This window comes from Haliotis rubra, unplaced genomic scaffold (assembly GCF_003918875.1).
Source record: "Haliotis rubra isolate DU_JTF1 unplaced genomic scaffold, ASM391887v1 Scf199, whole genome shotgun sequence".
Taxonomy (NCBI): Eukaryota; Metazoa; Mollusca; class Gastropoda; order Lepetellida; family Haliotidae; genus Haliotis; species Haliotis rubra.
In genome coordinates, this window is record NW_025765991.1 from 756,402 (window position 1) to 767,752 (window position 11,351).

The following is an 11,351-nucleotide window of genomic DNA, read 5'->3' on the forward strand; positions in this document are numbered from 1 at the left end:
GTTATCAGAACTGTGGCAAGGGGCTACTGAGAGACATTTTAGCTGCGTCTGTGTACAAGGTAAGTATGCCTGAAATGTTCTACCGTATATTTTTATCTACTTATGATCTGATTTTGTACTGACAAAAAAAAATGGACCAATATTCAGGCCAGGCTTTCTTTACATTTCGTTTGAACCATGGTGATACACCTTGTGTTTATCGTCTTGCGTTAGGACAATACTATACCAGTGGAATGGCCTACGCAGTCAGAGATATTTTCATATCTTAGCTGATTTAGTTTTCGAAAATTGCGAGCTCATTTGTTAGTAAAACCGCGTATAACCATTTCCTTCATTACATGCATGGTTGTCCATTGTCCGATTCCGACCTTGTCATCCGCCTGCGTTTATAACTGTCCTTCAAACAGTGATAATAAAAGATGTTCGCGAATATGCGAGTGAATCGTTAAGAACATCCAATTAGCGAAGCATTTAACTTGTTTCAAATTCGAACCCAGAGTACCTATATAGGAATTAGGATTAAACTAGCGCTTTCGAATGGTTCTGCTGGGCGCCACAGGTTTAACTGCATCGATTAAGTGTATTTGAAAAGGCGTACAACACTATGATACATTTTCCAATCGTCCAAAAAGCCACACGTCTGGGTAGAGCATCACACAAACATTTTCCTTTTGCTTTGATAACTACAGAAATTGTGCATTATGAAGCGGTATCTGTGCATGTACGTACGAATAGTTTAATTTGGTCTCTCTTGTTGTTGTTAGTCACGATATGGCTGAAATATTGCCGATGTGACGTTGAATATTAACTCACTCACTCACTCTTGTTGTTGATGCTGTCCGTGAAACAGCGTAAAACGTTTCACTGTTTGCGTTTCGCAACATCCCCGACGCTGCTCTCAAAGCGTTTAGAATTTACTTTGTGTGACTTGGCAAGTCGTAGTACTCTGCCCCGGACGTTTACGTAACCAGGATGTTCCCCATCGAGCTTTTTGATTTGAAGTTCCTTGGGGAGACTTGGCATGGCGGTATACTCTGCCTCAGGATTTCACGTATCCCCACGGCGTTGCTCTCAGAATTTCTTTAGAATTTCTTCAGGGTGACTTGGCAGGGCGGTATACTCTGCCCCCGGACCTTCACGTGCCCCCGACGTTCCTCACCGAGCGTTTAGAATTTCCATGGGGTGACCTAGCAAAGCGGTATACCACCCATGTCCATCGTGGATCTAATTATTGTCCACATGATATTCTTCCATATAGAACCTTATTGAATTATCAAAGGAATCTTTGCTTTTTCCAATGTAGGATAACCATGCATATTGAATCCTATCGTGTTATTACGCCCATAAAGACGTGTAAATGAGGTTGAAACAAAACGTATTGCCTGGTCCAGCGCGTTCTCCAGACATTAAACATCTCTAGGATCATCTTGATCGTCAGCTGAGTTTGCGTGTACCACCTCCAGCGAAACGGTTTGTATTGTGGACAGGATAAATACTGAAGGCTTATAAAACTAATCGGTTTATTCTTTTACAGCTAGATCCTCGTCATCATGAAGTTCCTAGTTGCAGCACTGGCGTCGTTCCTCGTTCTCGGGTAGGTGCATGAAACAGTTGCAGTTGTATACACCATCGCTCAGCCAGAGTACTTGTGTATCTCCAGTCAAATTGATTGTGATACATAGTGTGGTTCAGTTGTACCGTTTTGTGGTACAGTGCATATACCGTTTGAGGCTTATTCCTGGTATCCTCGGGATATTGCTGGAACATTGCTGAAGGCGGGTACCGCCATAATCATTCACGATTTTTAACATAGGTTTGCGATCGCCCTACAGTTGTGATCGTTTTGTGCCATGGTTTACTTATGACAGTGCTTTGACGACTATTCGTGTGCGTTGTCATACGAATGACAGTCATAATAAGGTATGGTGATGATTGAGTCCTTCGTGTTTATCACACTAGATCGGAGATATATTACGCTGGATAAGTGATAACTAGTCAACAGTCCGAAATACATGTACTTCGTCTAATACATATCGCTATAGATATGTAGAAACGATATTCATAAATTGTAGCTCAACTAGCTCCATAACTCCAGTTTGGAGGATCATGCCCTTGGCATGACATGTTATCTATAGTATGAAAGAATCAAATAGTCCTTAGCTGTTTTGAGTAGAATCCAGATTATATATTACGTACGAGAGATATTTGGATTTTTAGTTCAAACAGCGTCATTTCAGCGGTAAAGGGTAGACTAGTGGATCTGTCTTGACACTGATACCAGTACTGGGATCTGTTCTTCAGTTTGGTGTCCTGCAACTCTGAGCCCCAGAAGGAGGTGATGTTGTTCAACAATGTCGACAAGGACAAGAACGGCAAACTGTCCAACGCTGAGTTGGAGGCCATCTTCCTCTTCTTTGACGCCAACAGTAAGTCACACAAACTGTGGGGGATGTGAGTGTGTATGTGTGTGTGCACGCGCATGAGTGCGTGAGAACGTGTATGTGTGCGTGTGTGTGAACGTGTATGTGTGTGTGCGTGCGTGTATGTGTGTGAGAGAGAACGTGTCTGTGCTTGCGGGCGTGTATATATGTGAACTAATCCAGATTAATGGCGGTTCTTCGGTGTTAACATGCTGAAATTAAACATGTACACCTCATGTAGACACGGTGTACAGACTGCGATAGGGTACATCATAAGTATCACGATAAGACAAATTACATTTCTGGGTGACGATTTTCTTTCGGTGAACGGAACGAAAATGTTCAAATCTAGTTTGCCTAGACATACTTTAGACACATTCCCAAATTTCGTATTTTTGTGTCAGAAATGATATCCAATACAAGTGAACATATACTGGGCAAAATAAGTTAAGCATATTGATATTTTTATGATTGATATTCTATCAGTGTGACAATGAATAAATAGATCATTATTCATAATTTCAAAATTTGCATATATCCCTAACTATTTTTGTCCAGTATATATGTCTTGTTTTTTGTACCTGTTTGTGACGGCAGGATGTGTCAACCTTTCAGTGTCCACCTGGTGCCTTTACAAATGTATCGTCATATATACATGATTAGGATGTTGCCGAATTTGCACCACACAATTTTAATATTAATTCCTAAATACATGTCATTGATATGTTCGAAACCGTACAGTGGATTGTTTTCAGGGAGCTATATGTCGTGTTTGCGGATTGTAATTTAAGTCATCACCCGCCTTAATTACAAGCGTATTGGACTTGCATATAACCCATGAAAGTGTTGCGGTGGATCGACTCTCACTCTCGAGATATCGTTTTACTGTTATGAGAACTATTACATGGCACAATAGCAGTATTGAGAAGAACACCATCCCAGATGCAAAAGGCCATACCCAAGGCACCATCCGGCTTAGAAATGGCCTTCAGCAACCAGTGGCATCAGGTGTCTGAAAGGACCAGTAGTTCAGACGTGTCGTCGTGTCCGAAACTGCGTAGCTCGATGGCCATTATGTCGATCACCGGATTGTGTAGACTAACCTCGATCATTTAAACACCGCCTTATAATAGCTGTAATATTGATATTGTTCAGTGCGGCCTTTAAACAAACAAGCAAGCAAACAAATAAACATACAGCGCATCTGGTGGGATCGACAATTTGAGAAACAGTCATGCCTCTTTTCCCCCCTACACCCACACACTCACACACATATATGCTGTGTACTGGATGATATATAGGTGATTTCACTGGGTATGTATATATCACATTCCCAACTCCTCACTGTTGAGACAAATTCTTCCTGCGAAACATTTCGTTATGCAGCAAACCTGACAAGCGCGGTCGATGTCCTCTGTTGCAGATGACAAGGAGATAACACAGAAGGAATTCGAAGATGAGTGGGTTGTGAAGTACGCACTGGGACCATCGGCGGAGGCTGTCGCCCTCTTCAAGGCTGCAGATGCAAATGATGATGACAAGATCACCAAAGCCGATCTACCCTTCATCTTCCAGTATTTCGACATGGACAGTGAGTATATTCAATATTATAGCTAAAATACATGGAATTATCATGAAACGGCCCTCCCATTATCAGAAATTGAAAATGATATTGGACCGCTCAACCTTAAGGACGGGCCACTATCAGTTCTGTTGTCAAGTGACGTCATAGTGGGTGCGTGGGCTTACGGTTCATTCGACAATAATTGGCTTTCGAGTGGCAGATATTCTGGGTCAAACAAGTCAAAGCAACCCGAATTCCCGCTTTAAATAGCGGTAATATTGGCTTTCTTGTTGGTGCTAACCTTAACAATTGCACTATTAAGACTGTTGATGGACCAAAACCGAACACTGACATAGTTTGACATGTTGCAGGCTATGGTCTTGTCAAAGGCCAAGGTCGAATATCGTCACTTTCTGTTGTTACGTCACTTGAATTGTTCAATGACGTAATTGCATTCGGGCAGTCAACCCCGTCAGAAGTTGATTTGGGTAAATTTACAGTCAAATGCCTTCATTGTTTCCCTTTTCTTTTCAACACAAATTCCATGTATTTTAGCAATAATAAGGGTAATGCTATTTTTGAGGACATTATCATTTGCAGAAGCCCTCGGTCTTTTTCATATGCCCTCCTTCGTCGGGCAGTTAATGGAAGACCTCAGGCTTCTGCAAATGATAATACCCTCAAAAATAGCATTACCCTTATAGGTGTGGTCAAGGTGTTGATGTTAATGACAAGGATAGCTGAAACTTATGCAGTGGTGACTAGAGTTTACAGCCACATAACCGTCTCCTCTGTTATATCGTACCCCTGAAGGCCCGGGTTAAAATAACCTTCAGTAACCCATGCTTGTCGTAAGAGGCGACTAACGGGATCGGGTGGTCAGGCTCACTGGCTTGGTTAACAGATGTCATCGGTAAAATAAAAGAATGTTATATCGTATATATGTTTCTGTGTGTCCTGTGAGTTCTGATTGGTTTTTATCTCTTTGTGATTCAGCACGATGTTTGTTCAAATAGGTCTCCATGATTTTCAGATGTTGTGTTAGGGCTTGGCCTCTTCTACCTCCAGGGTAGCTTCCGGTGACTCTTATCAATGGTCGTTTTCCAAGTTGGAGCAATAAGTATACCAATAAATTTAAACGGAGAGGAATTCACTGTGAAAGCAACAAATAACAAAGACAGGTTATACAAAAACAGTTACATTCACAGTTTTAACAGTCATCAGAAAGTAATGTATTTGAGGTACCTAGTCAAGTGGCAGTACAAGATTCAAAGTCCAACGTAGCTCCAGTCTGGACAGTCAGGCTGTAAGAAAGGGTCTTCACACTCCCGACAAACATTATGGAATGTGAGATGAAAGAGGCCCTACTTGCCCCTTATATGGTCATAAAACACAAGAAATTTCTCTATTCCTTTTGGATTATGCCTGTTTTTCGAGAAGATTCCTGACCATCCTTGATCCCAGAAGGGTCTAGCTCTACTGTTTCTTACCACAACCCGCAACAGATTTGTTCATTTCCGACAACCAATTGCTGAAAAACACAACGTTATGAGAGTTTTTTTCCGTTTCATCTTTATGATTATGTTCTTGTCAGTCAATGTTGTAGCCATGCTGTAGTGTCTTACAAACAAACCATGTTACTTTATGATTATGTTCTTGCCAGTCAATGTTGTAGCCATGCTGTAGTGTCTTACAAACAAACCATGTTACTTTATGATTATGTTCTTGCCAGTCAATGTTGTAGCCATGCTGTAGTGTCTTACAAACAAACCATGTTACTTTATGATTATGTTCTTGCCAGTCAATGTTGTAGCCATGCTGTAGTGTCTTACAAACAAACCATGTTATTTCCAGGTGACGGTAGTGTGGACATGAATGAGTTCCTAACACAGTGGGGCGACCTCACGCTGATTCCGGTGGTGGGCAAATAGACACTCGAGTTGTCTCCCTTCTGAGGGCGGTCGCCTTATTGCATGTGACAATAAATGTTGTTTTTACCTTGTGTGTTGTCATTTTGACTTCCAACCCTCCCTTTTCCTTACTCAGACATGGTTGGTGAGTTAAGTTTAAGTTCCATGTTAAGTTAAGGATGACATTAGCGTAGATATTATTATGATTATGATTATTATTATAGGATATTTATATAGTGCACATATCCACGCACTAGTGCATGCTTAAGGCGCTGGTATTTTTCCCCTCGATCATTGGACATACTGTGTTCGTATATGCGTTTGAGACTGTGATCGAGTGAGTGAGTGTATGGGCGAGTGAGTGAGTTTCCACAGAGTCAATTCCGAAGATACGTCATGAGAATCTATATTTATACCAGACATAAAGCATTCATAGTACAAATAATTATGGCCATGATAGTTCCACCAATATTGGTTTTCAAAGTTGATGTGTGCACCTGATCCGATCCTAACCCCTCTTCAGTGTGGATAGAGGTAATGATATTATACAGAACAGGTATGCACGTATGATATTCTGAGAGATCTTGCTCTCTTCATTTCTCTTTAAATCGTTGTCCCATTCTCTTAACACCTGGTTACAATTTCCTGCCAAGCTAATGTATTTGGAAATGCACCAACATTCAGACTGAGTATAACCTTTGATGTATGTCTCTGGTGGTAGTTGGTGCTACACATGATTACTTAATGGCTAGTATTGCCATAAGTCTGTTGGGAACATTAACACAGAATGGATCTTAATTGCAGAGCTTTTATCAGAATTATTACCTACCTTTATCTATATAACTATTGAATGGACGACACCTACTCTATGTTAAAATTTGATGTATGTGTCAGTTGAACATAAATGTCGCACAATGTAAGCCTTATAGTGATGAGCAGATACTGACGAGTCTGTTGGAGGCCTCTTACCAAGCTCCTGTATACGGCGGGCAAGGTAATGCTGTGTACATTCAGTTATGTCACGTTGGTTACTGAATAAAGCTTTATACAATTAATTTACGTAAATGCTTGTAGATACACTCATTCATTATCTTGACACACAAAGCATGGGGGTATCAAAGTTATAAGGCCAATGCTCACAACGAATAAACTCATTTTCATGCTGGATTTGCCATCGTACATTTCCGCAATATTGGACATATGAGTCAGAACTGTCGCCTGTAGCACGTATTGTAACTCACTTTATTGTGAGACTGGAGAGATTTCCTTAATACGGGGATTTACTTTTAGAGGCGGTATAGGCGAGGCTCCATTTTTGCACAGAAACGAACTGAATAAAGTAAATTCTGTAAGGTTTATACTCTTGAATGCCAATGAACCTTATACACCAAGTGTCTTATCGGCCAGTACGACACTGGGTGTCCTCTTCGAGGACAGAGAAGTCAGAATTTGCTTTACGTAATTCACTCATACAATTACAAAACTATTGAAAAGACCTACAGACATGGTTATGACGTGCCCAAAAGCTATCTTAATAGGAAACACATCACATCTTTCTGCACGTCATATCCTGCACAAATAGCTATGAAACAGTAAGATTACGTAACCTAACCTTGACACCAAGGTCACGTAACCTGACAACTTGACCGTCGTGCCAAATACGATCGAAGGCAAAATGGATAAGATACGTGCAATATTTGTTTTTTGGGTTGTGGCTCTCGTGTTAGCATATGTGTTATATAAAACACCCACAGAGTAGAACCTGCCACAACACCAAACACCCGGTGTCCACATCGAGGGCATACATTCTGTATATTCCAAGTTATTTACAAAAATACATACTTTGTTAAAATATTCGAGTCAGGAATTGTATCGCTAACAATTCCACCTACAAGAATGCATGACTCAAAGAGAGAAGTGTATGTACTCGATTATAAGAAAATAAAAACCCCAACAATTTAAATTGGTTTGAAGACACTTTAAAAATTAAAGTGGAGCAGACAACATGTTGAAAGAGATTACTAGGTCGCCAGGTAAGTGTAAGGTGTGATCAGCTCAGATAGCGAGCAAGGGAAATCCACATATGCCCGAAAGTTAGAAAATATTAAAATAAGATTCGAACGAAAACCCCATGGAATAACATTAACAATTCAAATTCAAATATTAGTGCATATGGTGTAGTATAGGATCGCCTTGACAAAATGTTCACATTTCACTTCAATCCGTTTGTGATATATTGTTGTACTGAAGGTCGAATTAAATATGTATTTGGTATGCATTGATTTCGAATATTCTTTAAGGATGGACATACATGTATGTGAGTGAAAGGGGACAGATTTCGATATTGTTTAAGTTACAAGATGTTCATATTCTTGCAGACTTTTATGATGTATCCTGCTATCAATATTTAGCCTTGTACGTCCAAGTCGAGCCCGAGCAAAGTCGGTGGAATATGTACACAATTTATTACATATTTCGCTGCAATTCTACCAGCGTGTAAAGTATGTAAGTACAATGAACAAGGCTTTCCTGCGAATAGAACTTAGATTTTCGTATTTTTTCACCTCTGCTTACCAGTACAAAGTAATGACTGCTAATGGTTGGATGTCTGGCGCTGTCTGAGTTCACTTCGGAGCTAAAAGTAAGCTATAGTAAAAACATGAGTCTTTAACTGGCTTTTGAAAGATGCAAGTTCAGTCAATGATCGAAGTTCTTGTGGTAGATTTTTCCAGAGTTTTGGACCATTTGAAGTGAATGCTCAGTCATCAAAAGACTTTGTTCTGGTACATTGAATTTGCAGAAGAGATTGGTCACTGGAGCGAAGAGATCGGGTTGGCACATAGGGTTTTACAATTTGTGAAAGATACCTTGGAGCCAGTCCATGGATGCATTTGAAAACAAGAAGCAATACTTTGTATTGGAATTCTGAATTTGATTGGGAGCCAATAGAGATTTTGCATGACAGGGGTAGTGTGTTCAATCTTCTTTGTTGTGCTGATTAATCTTGCGGCTGAATTCTGGACTTTCTGTAGCTTGTGTAGCACATGATTTGGAAGACCACGGACCAACGAGTTGCAGTAATCAATGCTTGATGTTACATAGGTCTGAGGGCAGTGGGGTAGCCTAATGGTTAAAGCGGTGGCTCGTCACGCCGAAGACCCGGGTTCGAATCCCCACATGGGCACAATGTGTGAAGCCCATTTCTGGTGTCCCCCGCCGTGATGTTGCTGGAATATTGCTAAAAGCGGCGTAAAACCAAACTCAGTCAGTCAGTCAGTACATAGGTCTGCACCAGAGCACTCGTTGTTTTCTCATCAAGGTACCTGCGGATCAGGCCGATATTCCAAATGTGGAAATAAGCGCTGCGACAAACACTGTTGACATGTGGTTCCATGCAGAGAGATGAGTCAAATACTGCACCAAGATTCCGGACTTGAGAACTTGGTGTGATTGCACAGTGTCCAATAGAGAAAGTGGGTACATGTGGCATTCGGATCCATGAACAAGCTGAGGAATGTAACTTATTATAGTTATGAGGGATGTAACTTACTTATAACAGCTGACGTGACAGCTGCTCGCTATATTGATTAAGTCATAAGACCACACGCTGTACCACATTTGGACGTTACAGAAAACACGTCTTCCAGCAAGACAACGGTCGTGCCCACACTGCCAGAGTAACATTGGACTTCCTAAGACAACATGGCATCCAAACCCTACAATAATCAGTCCGGGTTTAAAAGAACACCTTTGGGACGAGATTCAAAGAAGACTGAATGGCCTCCAACCAAGGCCGACAACTGCGACTGGACTCGACCAGGCATTTCGCAGAGTATGGACACAGAGTATTCCCGAAAATGTGTTAACCATAATTGTCAAGTTTGAACTCAATCCTCCGTTTTGATTGTTAATTAAAGTGATTTAAAGTGTGTACTTCAAGAAACCGCTATCGGTGCGACATTTCTTTTGTGGTTCGGTATATATGTCGTACACTTTCCCAGTAGACTATGCAATTCTCCAAAGCAGTGTTACCTTCAAATGTCTAAGGTATTTATTAACCGGTATTCCGGTACACTATAACACTACAGTTTGCTTGTATTGTGAGAGCGAGCAACCAATGCTGTATTGGTGACGATACGATGTCTTTCACAGGATAGTTAAACCAAGACCACCTGCATGACGGACAAGCACCCTAACCATATACCTACCTGCAAGGGCTGTAACGATGCATCGAACTATCGATGGATTGCAATTATTGAGTCTCCGATAACAATTAAGCGATGGTAGTAACGAAAAACTATCGATGCATCAATAGTATGTGTGACTATCGATAGTTTAGTAATTGATGGTTGTTCGTTTTAATTATTAATTAACTATTTATTTACTATTAAAATTATTTGTTTTGTATTTCTTGAAGGTTTGGGTGAAGACTTGCGGCTTCATTGAGTTTTAACTGTTTACTTGATCTGGGTTTCCAGTTTCTTGTCATTTATTAAAAGAGATTGAAACTACACTAAACGCCAAAAGAAACGTGACCCTCCTTCCTTAATGACGGGGGTACCTATCTTCAGCTGGCGTTGTGATGCGTGGACTTCTTGGTCTGTCTATGGTGACCCCAGTCTGTCTGAAGCCCTAAATATGTCTTATAACCGTGATACGGCGGCATCCGAGGGCGTTGGCAACAGCATTGTATGTCGACCCCATCTGCACCATCCCAAGGGTTCTTTCTCTCTCTTCAGTTGTTAATCGTGGCATATTTCTCGTACTTGTGTATCATATTATGTATTCTATGCTCTCTTCATACCCTATAGAATCTTTCAACATGTGAAATGGATGCAAATACTGCTCGAAATTTGCTGCGTTTTGGCGATTGATTTCTATGTGTAAACAGGAAATGGAAAAATGTTACTTTTAGATAATTTTAGATGATTTTAGATGTTCCTAAACATTTTTCACTATATCAAAGACACGTTTTACTTGTTTTCACTAATGAAAATCAGCAGAAAATGTTTTAAAAGACTAATATCATAGGAATGGTGATTTTACAATTTTACACACTCTACAACAGTTGTTTCTTGTTTTAATAGTTGAAAAATGGTGACTTTCAACGGTTTATCATTGTCCCAAACCAGAATTTTATTTCAACCTTTCTTTTGGACATCAAAATCAGTGTTATTGGTTTATTTCGGCATGGACGAATATAGGACAATTTAACTCTTCTGAAAAAAGATGCATTTCACCTAAATATGAATGCATTTGAGAATTCTTTTCGTGATTTGCATAAAGCTGTGTTGTTTCTGGCAAACTAATACCTTCTAACATATCTTTGGTAGTTTTTCAGTAATTCATAACGGTAGGAGTGTAATGTTTCTTATGGCGTTTAGTGTCCTTCAACTTGTTTTTATTCATGTAAGCTATACATTCATTTGGAAAATGACTTCAAATGAGACAATTCAA

General features: G+C 40.2%; 1 protein-coding gene across 1 annotated transcript; it reads left to right on the forward strand.

The window, feature by feature from the left end:
- On the forward strand, positions 1–5,982 carry LOC124275143. The gene is made up of 5 exons (XM_046710633.1): positions 1–59; positions 1,535–1,594; positions 2,302–2,426; positions 3,844–4,011; positions 5,839–5,982. The coding sequence occupies exons 2-5, from the start codon at positions 1,551–1,553 to the stop codon at positions 5,913–5,915; spliced, it is 414 nt and encodes a 137-aa protein (XP_046566589.1). The 5' UTR covers positions 1–59; positions 1,535–1,550; the 3' UTR covers positions 5,916–5,982.
- Positions 5,983–11,351: the final 5,369 nt, after the last annotated feature.